This window comes from Sporothrix brasiliensis (assembly GCF_000820605.1).
Source record: "Sporothrix brasiliensis 5110 chromosome Unknown Cont16, whole genome shotgun sequence".
NCBI lineage: Eukaryota > Fungi > Ascomycota > Sordariomycetes > Ophiostomatales > Ophiostomataceae > Sporothrix > Sporothrix brasiliensis.
In genome coordinates this window covers 263,279-282,595 of record NW_024467135.1, presented here as the reverse complement: position 1 = coordinate 282,595, position 19,317 = coordinate 263,279, and the positions used below count along the sequence as shown (strand labels likewise).

Sequence of the window (19,317 nt, the reverse complement as noted above, 5' to 3'; positions counted from 1 at the left end):
TACAACATACGACGGACGACGCACGGCGTAGAGCACATACAGAATGGTCACAGCGGAGCTTTTCCTCGTCAACTCTGCTTTTGCTCTGGAGCTTGCCTTGTTGCGGATGTGAGGTTTTTCGTGGACAGTAACGAGGCACCAACGAACAGTCAAACGTCGACACCAGAGCTGAGGGTTGGCTTATTTGGCTTCACAATGCATTGTCGTAAAAATAAACATGAGCCACAGTGGTGCTCGCCTTGCCCACGAAGATGAAACGCCACCCGCAACAGCAAGCCACAAAACAGCCGTCCACACGCCACAGAACGCCGCGCCTTGTTTTGTGCAGGCGAGGATCCATCCATGTCGCGGAGAGACACAACACACTCAGACAGGGCGTCGAGCATTGCGTCGGAGAGACAAAGAACACCCAGACAGTGAAATCCTGTGCAGCCTATTGCGTCCACCCCCTCCCGGACTGCCGGCAGGGGATCAACTAGAACGCCGCTGCCTGACTCGACGGACGCCATGATGCATCGCCAAACATTGTTTCCGTCGCTGTGTCTATTTTAAGACGCCCATGATGTTCAACCGCTCTCTGCCTCGCCCACGATTCAGTCTGCTGTAAAGCCGGAACAGGGCCGGGCTCATACAAGCATTGGGATATATTGTGCGTGCAGATTATATCCGCGGCAAGGACGTCTTTTGCGACGATAGGATGATATAGGTCACCCCGTTTCGTAATGCCACGCCAATCTATTTAATTTATGGCAACCGAGTGCCTCTCTTACCCCACCTCATACTTGTAGATCAACTCGGTGAGGTCGACGAGAGTCAGATCTATCGCCGGCAGCGTCGGGCATCATTTGTCGAGGTTACAAGAAGCCATGAGAGAGTTTGTGTTTATTTATTGTACTGTTGTATGTACTGTTGTATGTACTGTTGTATGTACTGTTGTATGTACTGTTGTATGTACTGTTGTATGTATTGTTGTATGTATTGTTGTATGTACCGGATTGCATTGTATTGTGTTGTATTAACAAGGCAGGGTATACCCAATTGGATGGCCTCTGTTGCCCTTTTCCCTGGTCCCAGATGGACTACCCTCCACCATCACGACCTGGCGATCCCTCCTTTTCCCCCAGATGCTATTTCTATTCCAAGCGTCGACACATGTATCGCGTACCATTGACCGGCAGGTCGTTGCCGAGAAGACTGCACAGAGCCGTTGTCCTGGGCATATGTCGCGAGTACGACGAAATCAGGTGAAAGCTTTATACATCAAGATGCGATACTTTGCGGGGCCGTGTTGACTGGCACTCAACAGTCGACCAATCCACCCTCCATCACGAGATGCCCCTGACAGGCTTGGCCGGATCAGTGTCCTCCGCGTTACGTTTTGAGAGCGACTGTGCCATATCGCCGACAGGAGTTTTACCACGTCGGCCACCCTGTTGAGGGCATTTTGAAGGATAATTTGCAACAATCATTTGCAACAGTGATTTGAATCATCTGAATCATTGGATCATCTGCGATCACCGTCCACCATCGTCCAACAGACATCCTTTTTTATTAACCGTTAGACAGGATGCCACACCCGGCACTCTCTCGACAATTGTGTACTTGGAGATGGTTTGTGGTCGCTCTGATGGGCAAGCAGGGTCCCGTTCAGCACGCACACAATTTTGTGCTTACCCGCAATAGCAACGCGAGCCGGGGCCACCGTATCGCTGAGAACCGCCTATGTCGTGAAATCGTTCGATGCAAAACACGATGATGTCACAAATGCACAAATTGCATCCACTTCAGCCTCGTTTCTTGGTACCAAGACGTGACAAGCGATAAAAAACAAACCGAGATCCACAGTCTCCATACGGTTTGCGCCTTGCCCGTTTTTCGTGTCTGTGTCTGGGGGCATCAGTGCTTCGATGCCCCATTTTTGCACTCTCGTCCGCTCCACAACGGCACAGCTGCCGGCCGTACCTAGGCGAGCGTGAGACGACGAGAGACGATCCGTCCAAACGAAAGACAGACTGAAGGGGCCAAGACGGCCCATGGTGGACACTGCCAAGTCCACCGACAGAGTGACAGGTGCGGCCTGCCCAGGTTTGTTCAGTTTGGAGTGGGTGGCTTGCGGTCGTCCTCGCTTCAGACGGACGGCAAAAATGACCGCAAAATGACCGCAAAGTGACCACCCTTTCTCCACGCTCGACGTCTATGCGTGTATATATCGCCAGACAAGTGGAGACGGCGGCCACAGATGGCACTTGGGCCGACGCGCGAGTCCTACCATGCAGTCGAGCTGGGTCGCTTAATATAGCGATATAAACGGCCGTCCTTCCCCGCAAAGCTGCCCACCATCACGAGCAAGAGCCGACGACAGCATCGCGATACTTGGTCGGATACTCGTCGAGGGCAACGGGGTCCTCTGTACCGGCCAAAAAGTACAATGCCATCCATCGACAGACAACAGTCATTCGAGCCTGACGTGAAGTACCGAGACGGGCCAGCTCATGTACCTTTCGTGACACCAACTGCCCATTCCATTATAATCACACAGATGGGGAGGACCAGAGATGCACCGGCTCTACTTATCCAGTAGACGGAACGATGGCTTCCAGAACTTGACAGGGTCGAGTCATCGTCCCATGCGTCGTCCATGCGTCGTCCACGGCTCGTCCCATGTCTCAACCCAAGTTCCACGTCTCCTCCCACAGTACGTCTCCTCATCGGAGCCGTCGGCCAGCCGGGCCCTGACGAGATATTAGCAGGGCCATATGGAGCATGGGACCGAGCAAATTGTGCCCTGCCCTGTTTCTTGTCGCCACTCTGCTCTTGCTTTGTCTCGTCGCTTCGTCTCTCACGCCGTTTAGCCTTCCCTTCGAGTCATATCATCTGCGGGGAACGGCTGTTCATCCCGTCGATGCGCCTCCTCTATGGCTATGCCGTCGAAAAGGCAGTCGTGGTAGACTGGTCTAGAAGGGACCGAGCGGGAACGATCCGGACAGCACATCGACGAAGCTCCCCCATGGAGCACGTCTGCGAGTGTATAAAATCAAAGGGGTGTGCTGTTGGTCCCTCCCAGCGTCTTGGAAACCACCCGCCATCGTCTGTCCGCAGTCTGTCTCTGTCTGTCCTGTTTTCTGCCTGTCCTGTGTATTTCTTCGTCTGACCCCAAGCCACCCGCTACCCCCTTCTTTTCATCCACCCACCGTCGGCGCCATGCACCCCGTCACGTCCCTCGTCTCGTCGGCCACGCTGCTGCTGTCGGCGGCCTCGCTCGCCGCCGGCCAGGGCGTCGGCACGCAGCAGACGGAGACGCACCCCAAGATGCCGTTCCAGAAGTGCACGGCCAAGGGCAGCTGCACGACGCAGCAGGGCGAGATTGTCATCGACGCCAACTGGCGCTGGGTGCACGACAAGGGCGGCTACTCCAACTGCTACACGGACAACAACTGGAACACCACGGCGTGCGCGGACGCGACCTCGTGCGCGTCGCAGTGCGTCGTCGACGGCGCCGACTACACCAAGACGTACGGCGCGTCGACGAGCGGCGGCGCCCTGACGCTCAAGTTTGTCACCAAGGGCGACTACGCGACCAACATCGGCTCGCGCATGTACCTCATGGCCAGCCCGACCAAGTACGCCATGTTCACGCTGCTGGGCAACGAGTTTACCTTTGACGTCGACGTCAGCAAGCTGCCGTGCGGCCTCAACGGCGCCGTCTACTTTGTGTCCATGGACGAGGACGGCGGCATGAGCAAATACTCGACCAACAAGGCCGGCGCCAAGTACGGCACGGGCTACTGCGACAGCCAGTGCCCTCGCGACCTGAAGTTTATCAATGGTGCGTCATTGCTTTTGACGTGTTTCGGTTGTGATGTTGATGGCTAACTCGATGTGTAGGAAAGGTATTTCTTTCGTATCCTTATTTGACAAGCCACTCACCGTAAATACTAACCCCCCTCCTCCCCCCCCCCCAGGCCAACGTCGCAGGATGGAAGCCCTCGTCCAACGACAAAAACGCGGGCGTCGGCGACATGGGCTCGTGCTGCGCGGAAATGGACATCTGGGAGGCCAACAGCATGGGCATGGCCTACACGCCGCACCCCTGCAAGAACAACGCCCAGCACGTCTGCAACGGCGACGAGTGCGGCGGCACGTACTCGGCGTCGCGCTACGCCGGCGACTGCGACCCGGACGGCTGCGACTTCAACCCCTACCGCATGGGCGTCAAGGACTTTTACGGCGCGGGCCTGACGCTCGACACGTCCAAGAAGTTTACCATTGTCACGCAGTTCCTGGGCTCGGGCACGACCCTGACGGAGATCAAGCAGTTCTACGTCCAGGGCGGCAAGAAGATTGAGCTGCCCAAGACGACCTGGCCGGGCCTCTCGGGCAACTCCATCACGCCCGACTTCTGCACCAGCCAGAAAAAGGTCTTTGGCGACCGCGACAGCTTCGGCGACATTGGCGGCTTCCCCGCCATGGCCGACGCCCTGGCCAAGCCCATGGTGCTCGTGCTGTCGCTCTGGGACGACCACAACTCCAACATGCTGTGGCTCGACTCGACCTACCCGACCGACGCGGACCCGGCGACGGCCGGCAAGGGCCGCGGGCCCTGCGCCACGAGCAGCGGCGTCCCCAAGGACGTCGAGTCGAAGAACGGGTGAGTCGGTCCCCTGTGCGTCCTGTTTGCTGTTGTCCGTCGCTAACCTTTCAGTGATTCCACCGTCGTCTACTCCAACATCAAGTTTGGCGCCATCGACTCGACCTACTCGGCGTCGTAGGACAAAGGATGGCGCCACGTCTAGCTTTACCGTTGGCAAATTGGTTTTCTTCTTCTCTTTTTCCCACATCATTTGATTTCTTTGCGGTTGGCTTCCACGTTACAGACCCCGGCTGGCCCGAAGGCGTCGCGGCGTGACTGCTGCTCACCGAGACGCCGGCCCTGTCCCAGTTCGTACGGTCTCGCATCGACACGTCTGCCAGCTTCGCCCAGTTGTTTTGCTGTTGTTTGTCGTTTGTCGTTGTTTGCTGCTGTTGCTGTCGACTGTTGGGTAGCCGCTCTTTAAACACAAACGTGCCTCATAAATACGTGCGTCCGTACATACTACAGTAGACGGTCCGTCGCAGCTTGAACAAGTTCTCACCGTCTCTTAGCTTATTCTTGCTCGTTAAAACGCACATGTGTTTGAAATAAAAGGAATAAAAGGTAAAAGGCCAAGATGAAGGGGTGCTTGGATGTTGGGAATCCAGAAGCTGCAATGGGCGTCCCGCACTAATTTTGTACCTCCCATTGGCACTGACAATCTCCGCGGCCCTGTAGCCTCAGTGGACTCTGTACTCTCTAGGCTGCCCCTGCCCGAAGCGGCCGTCTGGACCCGTTCGCCGCAGTCTTGTACGGATCTGGATCATGGCCGTGGGCCGTACCGGCGGCGTCCGAAATGGAGCCGTCGGGGACCAGTATGTAGCAACCGTGGGTACAAGCTTCGCTTGATCGACGAGGTATGGGGCACATGAAGAACCTAACGATGCTGGGTACGACAAACCGCCATCGCCAGCAGCATCACAGCGACGTAAGCGGCTTTTGTAGGGCATGGCTAGGGCTAGCAGGACAGGTGATGAAGTATGTTGACACATCGTGACCTTTCCAGGGTCGTACCATAGTGCACCTGAAAGCAAAAGACCCAGCAAATGCATGCACCCATATGCAAGCTGACTAAATACCCGTACATGCAATTCATACAAAACCAGTTGCAAGAGAAAAGAGAAAGGGAATCATGTGCAATATACCTACGTAACGGAATCACTCTTCTTCACCGCCTGCTCCACTCGTCTCGCAGCCACTTTGTATTGCCCACGCCCTGTAGCCAATGCCAGTCTTCAACAAAACGCCGCTCAACGTCTCAGCCCCAACTTCGTATTTTGTCACCCTTCCCCAAAGCGGATTCAAATCTTTCAAGTCACATGGTGTTTCTGCCGCGTCGATCGCCGATGCATTGGCGAGCTGCGTGTCAGAAGGCGGCCGTGTTCCGTACGTACCGAGCGCTGGAAACGGTTGCCCTGGGATCTTTGCCGTGTCAATGGGTCGACCGTAAAAGGCGACGCTCTTCTCCTAGCAACAACAATGTTGAAAACCTCCGTGTCTGGTTGTGGATACCCCCAGGTCGTTGTGGTCCCAACTGTCAGGCATCAGACACACCCAAAGGATTGTTTGGTCACTTCTCATTCTCTCCTTCTGCTTTGTCCTTTCCGCAGCGACGGTGTCGGCTGCACGGCCTGGCTTCCGCGGCCGGCGTCGAGAGTGGACCATTGTGGAGAGCGTTAGTCGGAGGCTAACAAAAGGTCGTTGGTAGGCCGTGGGGGAGGTCAAAGAGTTGCAGAATCAAAATGGGGAGGGGGGGGGGGGTGAGCGTCCGGTGCGCGGGGGCGGCAGCGACTGTCGGAGCTGGCGGTGAGCCGGTGAGGGAAGGGAGAGATGGAGAGCCTGTGTGCAAGGTGTCTGCTGTTGCATCATAGGGTTCCCTGCTGCGCCAAACTGTAACCTCGACCTCGAAACTCCCGAGTGGGAGGTCACGACATGAGCCATTGTTCTTCCTGTCTGAACTGCCGACGAGGGCTTGGGTCCCAAGAACACAAGCGAGCAGACACTAAAGTGCCTGAAATGCGGGCGTCACCTGTGCCCACTGGGACCTTGTCGAGGCATTATGGCCGTGTTTTCTTAACACTTCCATGGCGTATCAACGGAGTAAAGAAACTCGCACTAGAACCTGTCAAATAGGGGAACTGGGCATATTAGCCGGACCCACAGCCGTAGGAACTGAAAAGGCGACGTAATTAAAGAACCTGCCGTCTCGCGTCTTCTGCTGCATACGCCTACCCGACGACGAGAGAAATCACCCGGCAAAAAGAACCAGGAACGCAAAGTGCAAAGTGCATGGCTGCTTGGTTCTACTGCATACCTTCATTGACGGCCAACAGGGTATCCCTTATGTAAGTGAAATGGGAAACCGTGTCTCACAGCACACGGACAACGGTGTCCGGCCACCAGCTGGGTGTCGATTCCATTTTTGTTTTTTTGTTGAGCCAGAGGACCAACATCGGCGTCCGAAAACGGCAGCCAAAAGCCGCACAGGTGACCAGAACTGCCCAGAACTGCCCCATGCTTCGTGGGATCCTAGAGGCAAAAGCAATTAAAATGCCATTCTCCTTCATACGACAGGCGACGCCGTCTCACCGCCACTCGCCCCCCCGTGCCACTGTCGGTGCAGCCGTAACATGCACAGCGAATTTCTCCGTCTGCTCCGCAGCCCATCAGCATCGCGTTGGTCCCGCGTGGCTTTTGTCAGGTGAGCCACCACACTTTTCTTGGTGATGCCGCCCAGGCCAAGGTCGCGCCATCCGTCGAATTGGTCGGTGAGCACTGGGCGAACATTGTTTAACGTATGTCGTAAGATGCATTTTCGACCCATTGGTCCAGCGTCTTTCTGTGCCATGCATTTCTCGCGGTAGAAACGAGCGGTGGCCGAGTGTTGGGCCATTTTGCATGTCCCAGACGCCTGGAAGCAGCCATGTATAGAGCCTTGGCCTGCCGGGAAGTCACTTGTGTCCTCGTATGTTTTTGTCCTCGTACGGCATCACGAGCTGCTGTGAGCAACCGTTCTCCGTGTCAAAATGCCTCGACCTCGACCACGCATTTGTTGAACTCGGTAACGTGGTTTGGGATCGAGCCAAGCAAACCAAGCAAACCAAGCAAACCAAGCAACCCAAGCAACCCAAGCAACCCAAGCAACCCAAGCAAACCACGCAAACCAAGCAGACCAAGCAGACCAAGCAAGGCCAAGCCACCCCCCGCTGTTCGTCCTCCTTGCCTTGTTCCGCTCTGTCTGGTCACTAGACCAACGCCCTCGTTCCATCCTTGTTCTCTGCATTGTTCTTTCCTCACTCGTACCATCGTAGCTTCCACAGCACACAGTCCACAGTACGTACCCTGAACCCCTGCCAACCATATTTAAACGACAGCTCCAGGTGGGCCAACCATACGAACAAATGCCCCCACGACCGGCTCTGCATCGCAGCCGTCTCCTGCAAGACGTGCGCAGGCTGCGTTTTGAAGTTTTTTTTTTCTTTTTTCTTTTTTTCTTTCTTTTTTTTTTCTTTCTTTTTCTCTCTTTTGACGTCCATGTACTCCTTGCGTTGTTTGTCTGTTCTTCTCCCATAGGACTTTGTTTTGAATACCCGTACGCTCTGGGGTGCTCCTTCCTTCTCAACCATCGTTCCTTCCTATTCCTGCTTCTCGTCGTTTACATGCCGGTCCCACCTGCACTTTACGCTTGATTGCCACTTCCTTCTTGTTTTGAAATTCTCCCTATACGCCTTTTCTCCTTTTCTTTTGACCTCTCTCCCAAATCTTGATCTTCCTCCTCTCTTCTTCTTTTTCCAATCCTCTCGTCTTCTCCTTCTCTCGTCGTCCACCAACATCATCAGCTCTCCTCTCCTACCATTCCTCATCTGCTTCGACATCTTCCACGTTCGCAGAGCTGATATCGTTCCTTTCCTTCTACCTCTGCCTCTGTTATAGTCTATACGAAATGCAACCCGAGGCAAACCCATCCGCCATCTAGCATCCACGACCTCAAAATACACATCCGACTGGCACCTCCAACACCGACCACCGCCATGCCTTTTGATGTTCGTCGACTCGTCGGTCCCACCGCCTCGGGGGACCGCTACGACCTCACCAGCCCGACGGCCCTGCCCAAGGCGGCCGGCTTCCTGTGGAACAACAAGATGATGATCCAGGCCACTTGCCGTGGCTATGCCACTGCCCAGTTCATGCAGCCCGAGCCAGCCAAATACTCGCACGCGCCGAATCTCGAGGCCAAGACCTTCATGCAGCCGGAACAAAGCTACTACGCCGACCACCCGGGCCGCTTCGTGTACGTCCAGGACCTCGATAGAAACGAGCTCTTTTCCGCCCCCTACGAGCCCGTCCGCAAGCCGCTCGACAAGTATGTGTTCTCCGTCGGCAAGAGTGATCTGCGGTGGACGTGCGAGCTGGACGATCTCAAGGTCGACATGATCCTCAGCCTGCCGACAAACGACGTCGCCGAGCTCTGGACGGTCCGCGTCTCCAACATGGCGCCTCGCAAGCGCCGCGTCGCCATCACGCCCTACTTTGTCATTGGCTGCATGTCCTGGATGAACCAGTCGGCCGAGCACCGCAGCGACCTCCAGGGCATTGTCGCCTCCAGCATCACGCCGTACCAGAAGGTCGAGGACTATTTCAAGAACAAGTCGCTGCGCCTCAAGGACAAGACCTATTTCCTCTGGGAAACGGCGCCGGATTCGTGGGAGACCGTCCAGGACATCTTCCACGGCGAGGGCGGCATCCATGCGCCCTCGGCGCTTGTGGACGATGACAAGCTCGGCTGCCACGACGCGCGCTACGAGACGCCGGCCGCCGTCGTGCAGTACCGCGCCGAGCTCGACGAGGGCGAGGACCGCGAGTACCGCTTCGTCTTTGGCCCCGCCTGCGACGACGCCGAAATCAAGTCCATTCGCTCCAAGTACCTGAGCCGCGACGGCTTTGCCCGCGCGGCCCGCGACTACGCCCGCTACATTGAGCTGGGCCGCGGCTGTCTGCAGGTCCAGACGCCCGACAAGGAGCTCGACAACTTTATCAACAACTGGCTGCCGCGCCAGGTCTACTACCACGGCGGCGTCAACCGCCTCACGACCGACCCTCAGACCCGCAACTACCTGCAGGACAACATGGGCATGGCCTACATCCGCCCCGCCTCGCTGCGCGGGGCCTTTCTCAAGGCGCTGTCCCAGCAGGAAGCTAACGGCTCCATGCCCGACGGCATCCTCCTGGCCGAAGGCGCCGAGCTCAAGTACATCAACCAGGTGCCGCACACCGACCACTGCGTCTGGCTGCCCATTGCCCTGGATTCGTACCTGGCCGAGACCGCCGATTTCTCCATTCTCGATGTGCCCGTCAAGGGCGACAGCGACGGCCGAACCATGTCCGTCTTTGAGCGCGTCAGCGAGGCCATGCAGTGGCTGCTGACGAGCCGTGACGAGCGCGGCCTGAGCTACATTGCCCAGGGCGACTGGTGCGATCCCATGAACATGGTCGGCTACAAGGGCAAGGGCGTGTCGGGCTGGCTGACGCTGGCGACCGGCTATGCTCTGCGCCTCTTTGCCGAGGTGTGCGATCGCCGTGCCGGGAACGCGGAGTCGCTGATTGGCGCTGCCAAGGACGAGGGGGCGGCCAAGGCCGCGGGCGAGCTGGCGATCCGGTTCCGCGAGGGCTGCAAGGACGTCAACGATGCCGCCAACACGCATCTCTGGGACGGCGACTGGTTTGCCCGCGGCATCACCGACGACAATGTCGTCTTTGGCACCAAGAAGGATGCCGAGGGCCGCATCTGGCTGAACCCGCAGACGTGGGCCATTCTGAGCGGTGCCGCCAGCCCCGAGCAGTGCGACAAGATGCTGCCGGAAGTCGACAGCCAGCTGGGCACGCCCTATGGCGTGACCATGTTTGCGCCTCCCTTCACGGGGATGCGCGAGGACGTCGGCCGCGTGTCGCAAAAGTTTCCCGGCAGCGCCGAGAACGGTGCGGTCTACAACCACGCCGCGGTCTTTTACGCGCACGCCCTCTACACCATGGGCGGCCGCCAGGTCGATCGTGCCTACACGGTCCTGCGCCAGATGCTGCCCGGCCCGTCCGACGAGGACTACAAGCGCCGCGGCCAGCTGCCCGTCTACATTCCCAACTACTACCGCGGCGCCTACCACCTGTACCCGCGCACCGCCGGCCGGTCGAGCCAGCTGTTCAACACGGGCACCGTCTCGTGGGTGTACCGCTGCTTCATCGAGGGTCTGTGCGGCCTGCGCGGCGTGCCCCGCGGCCTGCGCATTGCGCCGCAGCTGCCGTCCAAGTGGAACGCCATTACCGTGACGCGCGAGTTCCGCGGCGCCACCTTCAAGGTCGACATTCGCCGGTCCCGCGACGTGAAGAGCACACGCGTGCGGTTCGCGGGCCAGTCCGACTTCCTCCCGGAGCCCATTGTCACGGACATTGAGGCGGGCCGCACCTACAACCTCACCGTCCTAGTCCCGCAGTAACGATCTGGTCTACTTTGTGCCGGGCGTTATGTCTGCCCCTACTGTCGAATTCCGAGTCTGTCCTCCATTTATGAGCTGCATTTATACGAGATGTACGAGATATACGAGATATACGGCATCTGTGCCATCTATGAAAGAATCATGGGCGGTGGGCATCTATCTATTGTTTGATTTCCTAATTCGAATGGTCTGTTGGACTTGGGCTTGATGGAAAGCAACAAGTGAAGGATGGAGGCCATGCCTTCAACGGGAGACGAATCTACAAATGGGACGAAAAAAGGACGAAAAAGGACGAAAAAGTAAAACGACTCAACAGTGTCGCTCCATATATGCACAATATGCTAGGGAAACGGAAAATAGGCAGGACTTTTGATTTTCAAATAGCTTTTACGAATCATTGTGCCGTACGACAGGCACGTATTACAGACTGATCAAATCATACGAGACGCAGTGACAGAACAGACTGATGCATGTGGTGTACATGGCCAAGCCGGGAAAGTAGAAACTGCCGGCTAGCCATCCGTAGGAGATGGAAGACTGCCGACAACTCATGTAGTGTATGATATCGTGACAATGAAGGGCTACCGGCTACAAGGTATGTACAACAACACGGCGCCTGTTTTCCTCTGTTTTGACCTCTCCTCAGTGGTCCGTCATTTCCGTCATCCGCCTATGGCCTCCCCTCACCTTGGACGGCATCGGCGTCCACTGCTCTGTCTTCGTCGTGATGGCCCTGCCCGTCCTTTACAATGTCCTTTTGTCCCCGCACACCAAACAGACTGCTCACCCACTGCCATCGTCGACGGCCTCGGTCTTGCCCTGTTCCTGTCCGGCTCAAGGCGTAGAACTGCACCACCTCCGTCGGGCGACCTATTCTGTCAGTCGTGTCTGCACATCATTTGCTCTGTCCAAACGTGTTCAAAGGGGGAGCGTCCACGGCACGCACGTATGTTGCCGGCCCCGCCAATGCCGTAGCCACGCAGCTAGACACGCTCCGGATGTGTACAAGCCGGCCCTGGATGCGCACCCGGTGGCGCGCCCGTGTTGTCGAGGCCGGTGCGAGCAAGGGCCCGGCATCGGGGTCGTCGCTGGCGTAGGAGGCCATGAATGGGGCGAGGGCGAGGTGCATAAATGCAATGAAGCAATGCGAGCAGGTCCATGGGTCGAGGAGGGCGTGGCGCTGTCTGCTGGGACGCAGCCCCAGATTAAATACATTTGCCCTCGGCCGACTCTGCTCAACGCCACGTCCATTGTCTCGCATCCCCCCTCATCCTTGCCTCATCTGCCCTCCACGCCTTCCACCTGCATGGTCGAAATTGCCAGTCGCCCAACTCTTGTCGAAGACGGACCTGCGCCTCGACCAGGGTGGCTGTGACGGACTGCGCGCTGTGACGGCGCTGTGATGGCGCTCTGACCATTTCAGTGACCCTTTCAGTGGCCATTTCAGTGACCGGGCTCCACTATGAGAACCGCATTGGCAATTGCTATTACGGGACGATGTCTCATCACAATGGGTGCTCCGTCGAGTTTGCATTATGACTTTGGCCGTCTCACTTGTACTCACGGAATATTGATGTCGTCCGTTGTCTGGAGTACGCTTTGCATGGAGCACTGGATGTTTCTGGATCACAAACTGGTGCTGATCCTTTTGGGGATGGGCCGCTAAAAATAAGCATTTTAGGGGCATTGCGTACCTTGCCCCTGAGAGCCAGGTAGCAAGTCCACCCCACTAAAAACCAATTAAACGTGCAGGCACAACGCGTCTTATCGCCAAAAGACGCGTCTCTGCAAAAGTGACATGATGCGATAACGATAACGTCGACTGAGATGTAAGGCTTCGACAAACATCCGCTACGACTGTGACGACCGTGACTACCGTGACGACCGTGACGACCGTGACGAACATGCGGCCATGATGTCTTCCACACACAGCCCGAGCACGGCCAAAACGACGGCTACAGTCCCTCACCGAAACAACAATGGACATCCCCCACAGCAGCAACCTCTCGACGCGGCTTCTCCCTCCGCGATGGCCGCCAAGTACCACCATCCCTACACACCCTACGATGTCCAGATGCAGTTCATGAAGACGGTGTACGACATCTGCGAGCAGGGCAACGGCCAGGTCGGCATCCTCGAGTCGCCCACGGGCACGGGCAAGTCGCTGTCGCTGCTGTGCGCGGCGCTGACGTGGCTGCGGCAGCACAAGCGGGCCAAGTACGAGGCGGCCTTGGCGGCCCCGGCCTCCTCGATCGCGCCGGACGAGCCCGACTGGGTGGTGGAGCAGATGCTGCGGCAGCGGCGGGCCGAGCTGGCCGGGCGGTGGGAGCGGCGAGAGGCACGACTGGCGGCGGCGCGGCGGCGGGAGCAGGCGGCGGCGCAGAGCCGACAAGGACACGTGGACCGGGGTGGGAAGCGGCGGCGGACGGACGATGGCGGGCCACGGTCGCGCGCCAAGCGGGCCGAGGACGACGAGGAGGCCGCGTTTTTGCTCGGCGAGGGCGACGACGAGACCGCCAGCGACGACCGCCTGTCGTGGTTCTCGGCGGAGACGCGGGCCATGATGGAGAAGGCCGGTCTGGTGGCGGGTACGTCGAGCAGTGCTGATCGTGGTGACGACGACGACGATGCCGACGGGGAGGACGACGTCAAGATCTACTATGCATCCCGGACGCACTCGCAGCTGGCGCAGTTTATCGCCGAGCTGCGGCGGCCCTCCTTTCCGTCGGCGATGCCGGACGGGGTGAAGGCGGCGGACAGCAAGAACGGCACACGTGCGTGCGAGCCCGTCAAGCACGTCCCCCTGTCGTCGCGCCAGCGGCTGTGCATCAACCCGGCCGTCGCCCGCCTCGGGTCCGTCGCCGCCATCAACGACCGGTGTGCCGAGCTGCAGAAGCCAAAAAAGAAGACCACAACAAACGACGACAGCAAAGGCGGATGCACGTTCCTGCCCGCCCACAACCCCTCCGCGGCCCTGCAGTTCCGCGACACGGCCCTCGCGACGCTGCCCGACATCGAAGACCTGTACCACCTCGGCACCCGCCTGCACGTCTGCCCCTACTACGCCTCCCGCACGGCCGTCCCGGGCGCCGAAATCGTCACGCTGCCCTACCCGCTGCTGCTCCAGAAGGCGGCCCGCGAGGCCCTGGGCATCAAGCTCGACCGCCGCAGCAGCATCGTCATCGTCGACGAGGCGCACAACATTATGGACGCCGTGGCGAGCGTGCACGCGGCGGCGCTCACGCTGTCGGAGCTCCGGCGCGCGCGCGCGCTGCTGGAGGTCTACGTGCGCCGCTTCGGCAAGAAGCTCAAGGGCACGAGCCGGGTCATGGTGGGCCAGCTGGCGCGGGTGATGCAAGGGCTGAGCGCGTGGCTGACGACGACGCTCGCGACGTCGTCGTCGTCGTCAGCGTCGTCGTCGGGCGGTTCCGGCATCGTCGACCCGACGGCCCTCCTCATGCACAAGGGCGCCGACCAGATCAACCTCTTTGCCCTGGTCAAGTACATCCAGGAGGCCAAGCTGGCCTACAAGGTGGAGAGCTATGCCGCGTACCTTGAGGAAGAGGGCGAGACAGCCGACAAGGACAAGGGCAGTCCTGTGCTGCACACGCTGTCGTCGTTTCTGCTGGCGCTGACCAACCTGGCCAGCGAGGGACGCATCTTTTACGAGGTTCTCGCGAGCCGCAGCGAGGGCAGCGACGTACGAGCGGCCGACGGAAAAGACAAAGACATTCGTCTGTCGTACCTGCTCCTGTCGCCCACCCACGCGTTTGCGTCCATTGCCGCCGACGCCCGCGCCGTCATCCTGGCCGGCGGCACCATGGCGCCCTTTGCCGACTACCGCGCGCATCTGTTCCCGACGCACGCGCCCGGCGCCATCACCACGCTGAGCTGCGGCCACGTCATCCCGCCCGAGAACCTGTGCGTGTGGACGCTGGGCGGCATGCAGAAAGGTGGTGGTGGGACCGTCTTTGACTTTTCCTTTGCCAAGCGCAGCCAGCTGCCGGTCGTGCGCGACCTCGGCGCGGCCCTCTTGAATCTGTGTACCGTCGTGCCCGACGGCGTCGTCGTCTTCTTTCCGAGCTACGGCTACCTCGACGAAGTGGTCCGGGCGTGGACGACGAGGACAGAGGGCAGCACGGTGCCCGCTCTGTGGGACCGGCTGCAGGCCAAAAAGGCCGTCTTCCGCGAGACACGAGGCGCCTCGTCCGACGACGTGCTGGCCGCCTACTCCCAGGCCATTCTGGACCCGCCCCAGCCGCCGCCGCCCAAAACCAATACCAAACAGGCGGGCGCCTTGCTGCTGAGCGTCGTCGGCGGCAAGATGAGCGAGGGCATCAACTTTGCCGACCGGCTGGGGCGGTGCGTCGTGATTGTGGGCCTGCCGTTTCCGAACCTGCACGCGCCGGACTGGAAGGCGAGGATGGAGTACATTGCGTCGGCCGGGGCGACAGAGGTTGAGGCGGACACGGAGACGACCGCCGCCCGTCTCTCCGGACACGAGCGCGCCCGCGCCTTTTACGAAAACGCCTGCATGCGCGCCGTCAACCAGTCCATTGGCCGCGCCATCCGCCACCGCGCCGACTACGCCGCCATCGTCCTCTGCGACCACCGCTTCGCCGCGCCGCGCATCCGGTCCAAGCTGCCCGGCTGGATCCGCGGCGGCATGGTCGAGGGGAGCGAAGACCAGGGTCTGGCGGGCATGCTGGGCACGCTGGGGCAGTTTTTCCGGGGGAAGGGGGGGTCTGAGAAGGTACAATGAGAAAGAGAAAAGAAATTCAATTGTAGATCATGCAGCTAGGTAGACGCTGATACTCGTGATACCCAATCAAGACGCATAAAGACAACGCCAGACTCAAGCACCGAAACGCCATGCCATTATCAATAGACAATCGTAACACTTCCCCACGTCAACCACTCAGGCTCAGACCACCGCCTTGTCGGCGACGCGCTGGTGGCTGGCGACGGTGGGCGTGCCCGGCGACCGCGGCCCGCGCTGGCCGCGTCGTTGGCCGCCCAGCTGGTCCACCCGGTCGAACTTGTACAGGACGTAGACGGGCGGCGACGTTGTCGCCTCGTTGCCCGCCTTGGCCCCGTTTGCCTCCGTTTGCTCCCCCTCCCCCTCCTCCCTCTTCCGCTTTGGCGTCGCCGGCGGCCCCGGCGGCCACGTCAGCCCCGGCAGCGCGGGTGCATGCTGCTCGAGCGTCGGCACGGGCGCCCCTGGCTGCGTCGTCGGTCTCGGCCGCGGCAGCGGCAGTGGCAGGGCCAGTGGCAGTGGCAGTGGCAGCGGGAGACTGCCGCGGTAGGATGCAGTGGGCGGCGGCGGCGGAAGCAGGCGGCGGATGGGCAGCGACAGGCCCGGGCCCTGTCCGAGCTGCCAGCCGGTGCGGTCGGTGCGGTCGATGTGGTCGACAATGTCCCTGTCCTCCGTGGCTTCGTCTCCTTCCGCGTCGGACGTATCCCCTGGGTCAGCAACGTCGTGCTCGTCCTTGGCGTAGCCGTCGTCGACCCCATCTGCTGACTTGGCCTGCATATCCTCCCTCCGTAGCGCCTCATCGGCATCGGCCCCGTCGGGCGAAAGAGCCCGCCGTTTCCGTGCTGGCGACCGGCCCCGAGCCGACGGCGACTGTGGTGGTGACGGGGTCGTTCGTTTTGTGGTGGTTGTCGGTGCCAATGGGGGCGATGGGGCCGATGTGGGAGCCGTCTCTGTCTTTGGCGTTTTTGGTGGTTTTGCTGTCTGTGCTGTCCTTGCCGTCTTTACTGTCTTTGTCTTTGGCGACGTCCCCTTGGAGCACGTCAGGTCCGACGACCGCCATGCCAGGCCGAGTTCTGCCAGGGACGGCAGCGCAGGCAAGGAAGCGAGCGACGGCAGCGACGGCAGCGACGGCAGGGACGACAGCGATGACATCGGTAGAGACGCAATCTGGGCCATGTTGTGAGAAGCGGCGTCGAGAGTAGAGTTGACGTGTTGTGCCGCAGTGACTGCGTTGGATAGTGAGGCTGTCCTATGATCCTCTCGATGCAATGATTGTAGGAGTCGAAGAAATGTTATTTCTGAAATGTTGTGTATTGTTCTCTCGTTTTGTTTGTCGTTGGACGATCGTCTTATAGTTTGATGCTGTTTTGTTCGACAGTCTTGCGGCAAAAGTCCTGACGGACGCCGTACGCCGTATATCGTAGTCGTTGTCGTGTGTGCACTCGTGCCCGACTGGAATGTGGAAGCCGGGCAACGTTGGGCCGTCGTGTTGATGGTCTTGCTCTTGTTCTTGTTCCTGGTTCTCGCTCCTCACTTCCGCAATAACGTAAGGAGGCAATGTCCAGTGCTTTGTGCTTCTGGCTTGCAATGAAAATCGTTTCTTCTTTTGTCGAGAAGGAGAAACCCATTCCCTGTGCTTTGTTTCCTTTTCCTGTTTCTTTTTCCTTTCCCTCCCTGTTTCTGTTTCTGATCTTCCGTGCGTCGTGCGTCTCCTCTTGCTCTCCTCTTCCCAGTGGAGAATCTGGCACCGTGCCATGGCCAACGGCTGCGCTCTCTGTCGAATGCCGTTGTCTTATTTTATCTCTCACGTTCCTCACGTCTGTGCCCGCACTCACCATGCGACGTCGGTTCTTCGCACACGCACCCCCCGACTGGCAACACACACCAAGCGGAATGAGGCGGAATGAGGCGAAATGCGTCGACATGGCCTGGCTCTGGCACCCGACCAGGGTGGTGATCGATGCTTGTCAACATGTCGTAGCCAGTAGCGTCGCGCTACTACGTTCTTTCGTACATGGACAGATGGAGTCCCGCCACACATCCCTGGCCGATCCTGCTCCTGGGTGCCAACCGTCGTGCTGGAAGTGGGTGGGAGGGTGAGTGGGTGGGTGTGCATCTGTGCGTTGGCCTGGTTCAGTTACAAAAGCGTGGGTGGACATCCACTCTTCGGCGCAATGTTCCACATGGTTCTCGCGAATGTGCCGTCACAGGGGGTGCGGACCGGGATTCAAAGAAGACAAGTCGAAAAAGAAAAAGGTGTGGTGGGATACTACAAAGTATTGAAACAAAAGATGCTATGGAGCCAGACGGCGAGCTTGAAATGACAGGAGACAGGTTGAGGCGATGCCGCAGGGAGAAGCGCCGATGGAAATGTACGATGTAACTTGGTGTGGCATGAGAACCAGCACGCTACAGCATTCGTTGTCGTCCCGTTGGATGAGGAGCAAGAGACAAGAAGTACGATGCCAAAGACGAGGGAATATCAAGGGGTGCCAGTTCACTCAAGTGGCTAGCCAGGCTCCCAGGCCATCAATATAGGCTTCACCACGCGAGCTGAGAAGAGCGTGGACAAGATGAAGAAACAGAAGCACATGGCGAAAAGACACTATGAAACGCCACCGCGAACAGGCTTGGCTGGCCAAAAGGGACATAAATGGGCTACAGAGGCATGAGATGGCGTTGACTGAAATGGCGTTTTCATATAGCGTGGGATGGGCTCACCGAAACGAGCAAGGGGCCCCGGTGGCGGAGTCTTGGCCCTGGACATCATCCAAGCTGACGGCGTGTTTCTCTTTTTATGCCTCTTTATGTCCAGCTCCTTTTCGACACATTCCCCGCGGACTTGTCTGCTTGCTAACGCGGCTGCGCGGTAAACTAACGCGGTGAACTTGTACAGATTTCAGATGCAAAGATCCACAAAATCATGAAATCCTGAAATCGACAAATCAAGAAAACAAAACATGCAACAGGTACTGTGGTACGCCGCACGGAGAATGCTGGATGCACGCCTTTGGGGCCAATCCGTGCTGCACGACGTGCGACGTACATTAGCCCTGCGTTGGCGTCAGATGCCGGAGCGCCGTTGCTGCAGCGAAACCGACTCGTGTCTCGTGCATGCCAGTGCGATGCATGCCTCCCTTTCGGACATTGCCACAAATACAGCGTCGTACGTCGCATGTCGTATGTCGGTCGTACTTTATTGCATTCCTGCGCAGACAGCCACGCGTGTCTCTGCCGCAGTCCGGCCCTTGTGTTGGTTCGTGTCCGCAAGTCTACAATCTGCCGTCTGTTAATTTGACGTGGCTTGTACGAAATGCATCGTACAAGTCCACATCAGCCCCTTGCTTCAACGGGAGGACGGCAGAGACCTCCTGTCGACTGGGCCGATCAGAGTAAGGGGGCGGCTGCAAGACATCACCAAGACACGAGCAGACGTTGAGATG

The 19,317-nt window shown here is 58.7% G+C and overlaps 5 protein-coding genes across 5 annotated transcripts; 3 read left to right on the top strand and 2 right to left on the bottom strand.

Annotated features, from left to right (window-relative positions):
- Positions 1-3,201: 3,201 nt before the first annotated feature.
- On the top strand, positions 3,202-4,769 carry SPBR_04211 (uncharacterized protein; the record flags this gene model as incomplete). Its single annotated transcript, XM_040762494.1, has 3 exons — positions 3,202-3,826; positions 3,976-4,648; positions 4,703-4,769. The coding sequence occupies 3 exons, from the start codon at positions 3,202-3,204 to the stop codon at positions 4,767-4,769; spliced, it is 1,365 nt and encodes a 454-aa protein (XP_040621371.1).
- A 3,892-nt stretch (positions 4,770-8,661) lies between these two features.
- SPBR_04107 (uncharacterized protein) lies at positions 8,662-11,118 on the top strand (the record flags this gene model as incomplete). Its single annotated transcript, XM_040762390.1, has 1 exon — positions 8,662-11,118. The coding sequence occupies one exon, from the start codon at positions 8,662-8,664 to the stop codon at positions 11,116-11,118; it is 2,457 nt and encodes an 818-aa protein (XP_040621370.1).
- A 670-nt stretch (positions 11,119-11,788) lies between these two features.
- Positions 11,789-12,223, bottom strand: SPBR_09185 (uncharacterized protein; the record flags this gene model as incomplete). The annotated part of the gene is made up of 2 exons (XM_040767311.1): positions 11,789-11,988; positions 12,061-12,223. 2 exons carry the CDS (start codon positions 12,221-12,223, stop codon positions 11,789-11,791), a joined length of 363 nt encoding a protein of 120 aa, XP_040621369.1.
- Positions 12,224-13,147: 924 nt separating this feature from the next.
- On the top strand, positions 13,148-15,880 carry SPBR_04084 (uncharacterized protein; the record flags this gene model as incomplete). The annotated part of the gene is made up of 1 exon (XM_040762368.1): positions 13,148-15,880. One exon carries the CDS (start codon positions 13,148-13,150, stop codon positions 15,878-15,880), a length of 2,733 nt encoding a protein of 910 aa, XP_040621368.1.
- Positions 15,881-16,042: 162 nt separating this feature from the next.
- Positions 16,043-17,050, bottom strand: SPBR_09170 (uncharacterized protein; the record flags this gene model as incomplete). Its single annotated transcript, XM_040767296.1, has 1 exon — positions 16,043-17,050. One exon carries the CDS (start codon positions 17,048-17,050, stop codon positions 16,043-16,045), a length of 1,008 nt encoding a protein of 335 aa, XP_040621367.1.
- Between the last annotated feature and the right edge of the window lie 2,267 nt (positions 17,051-19,317).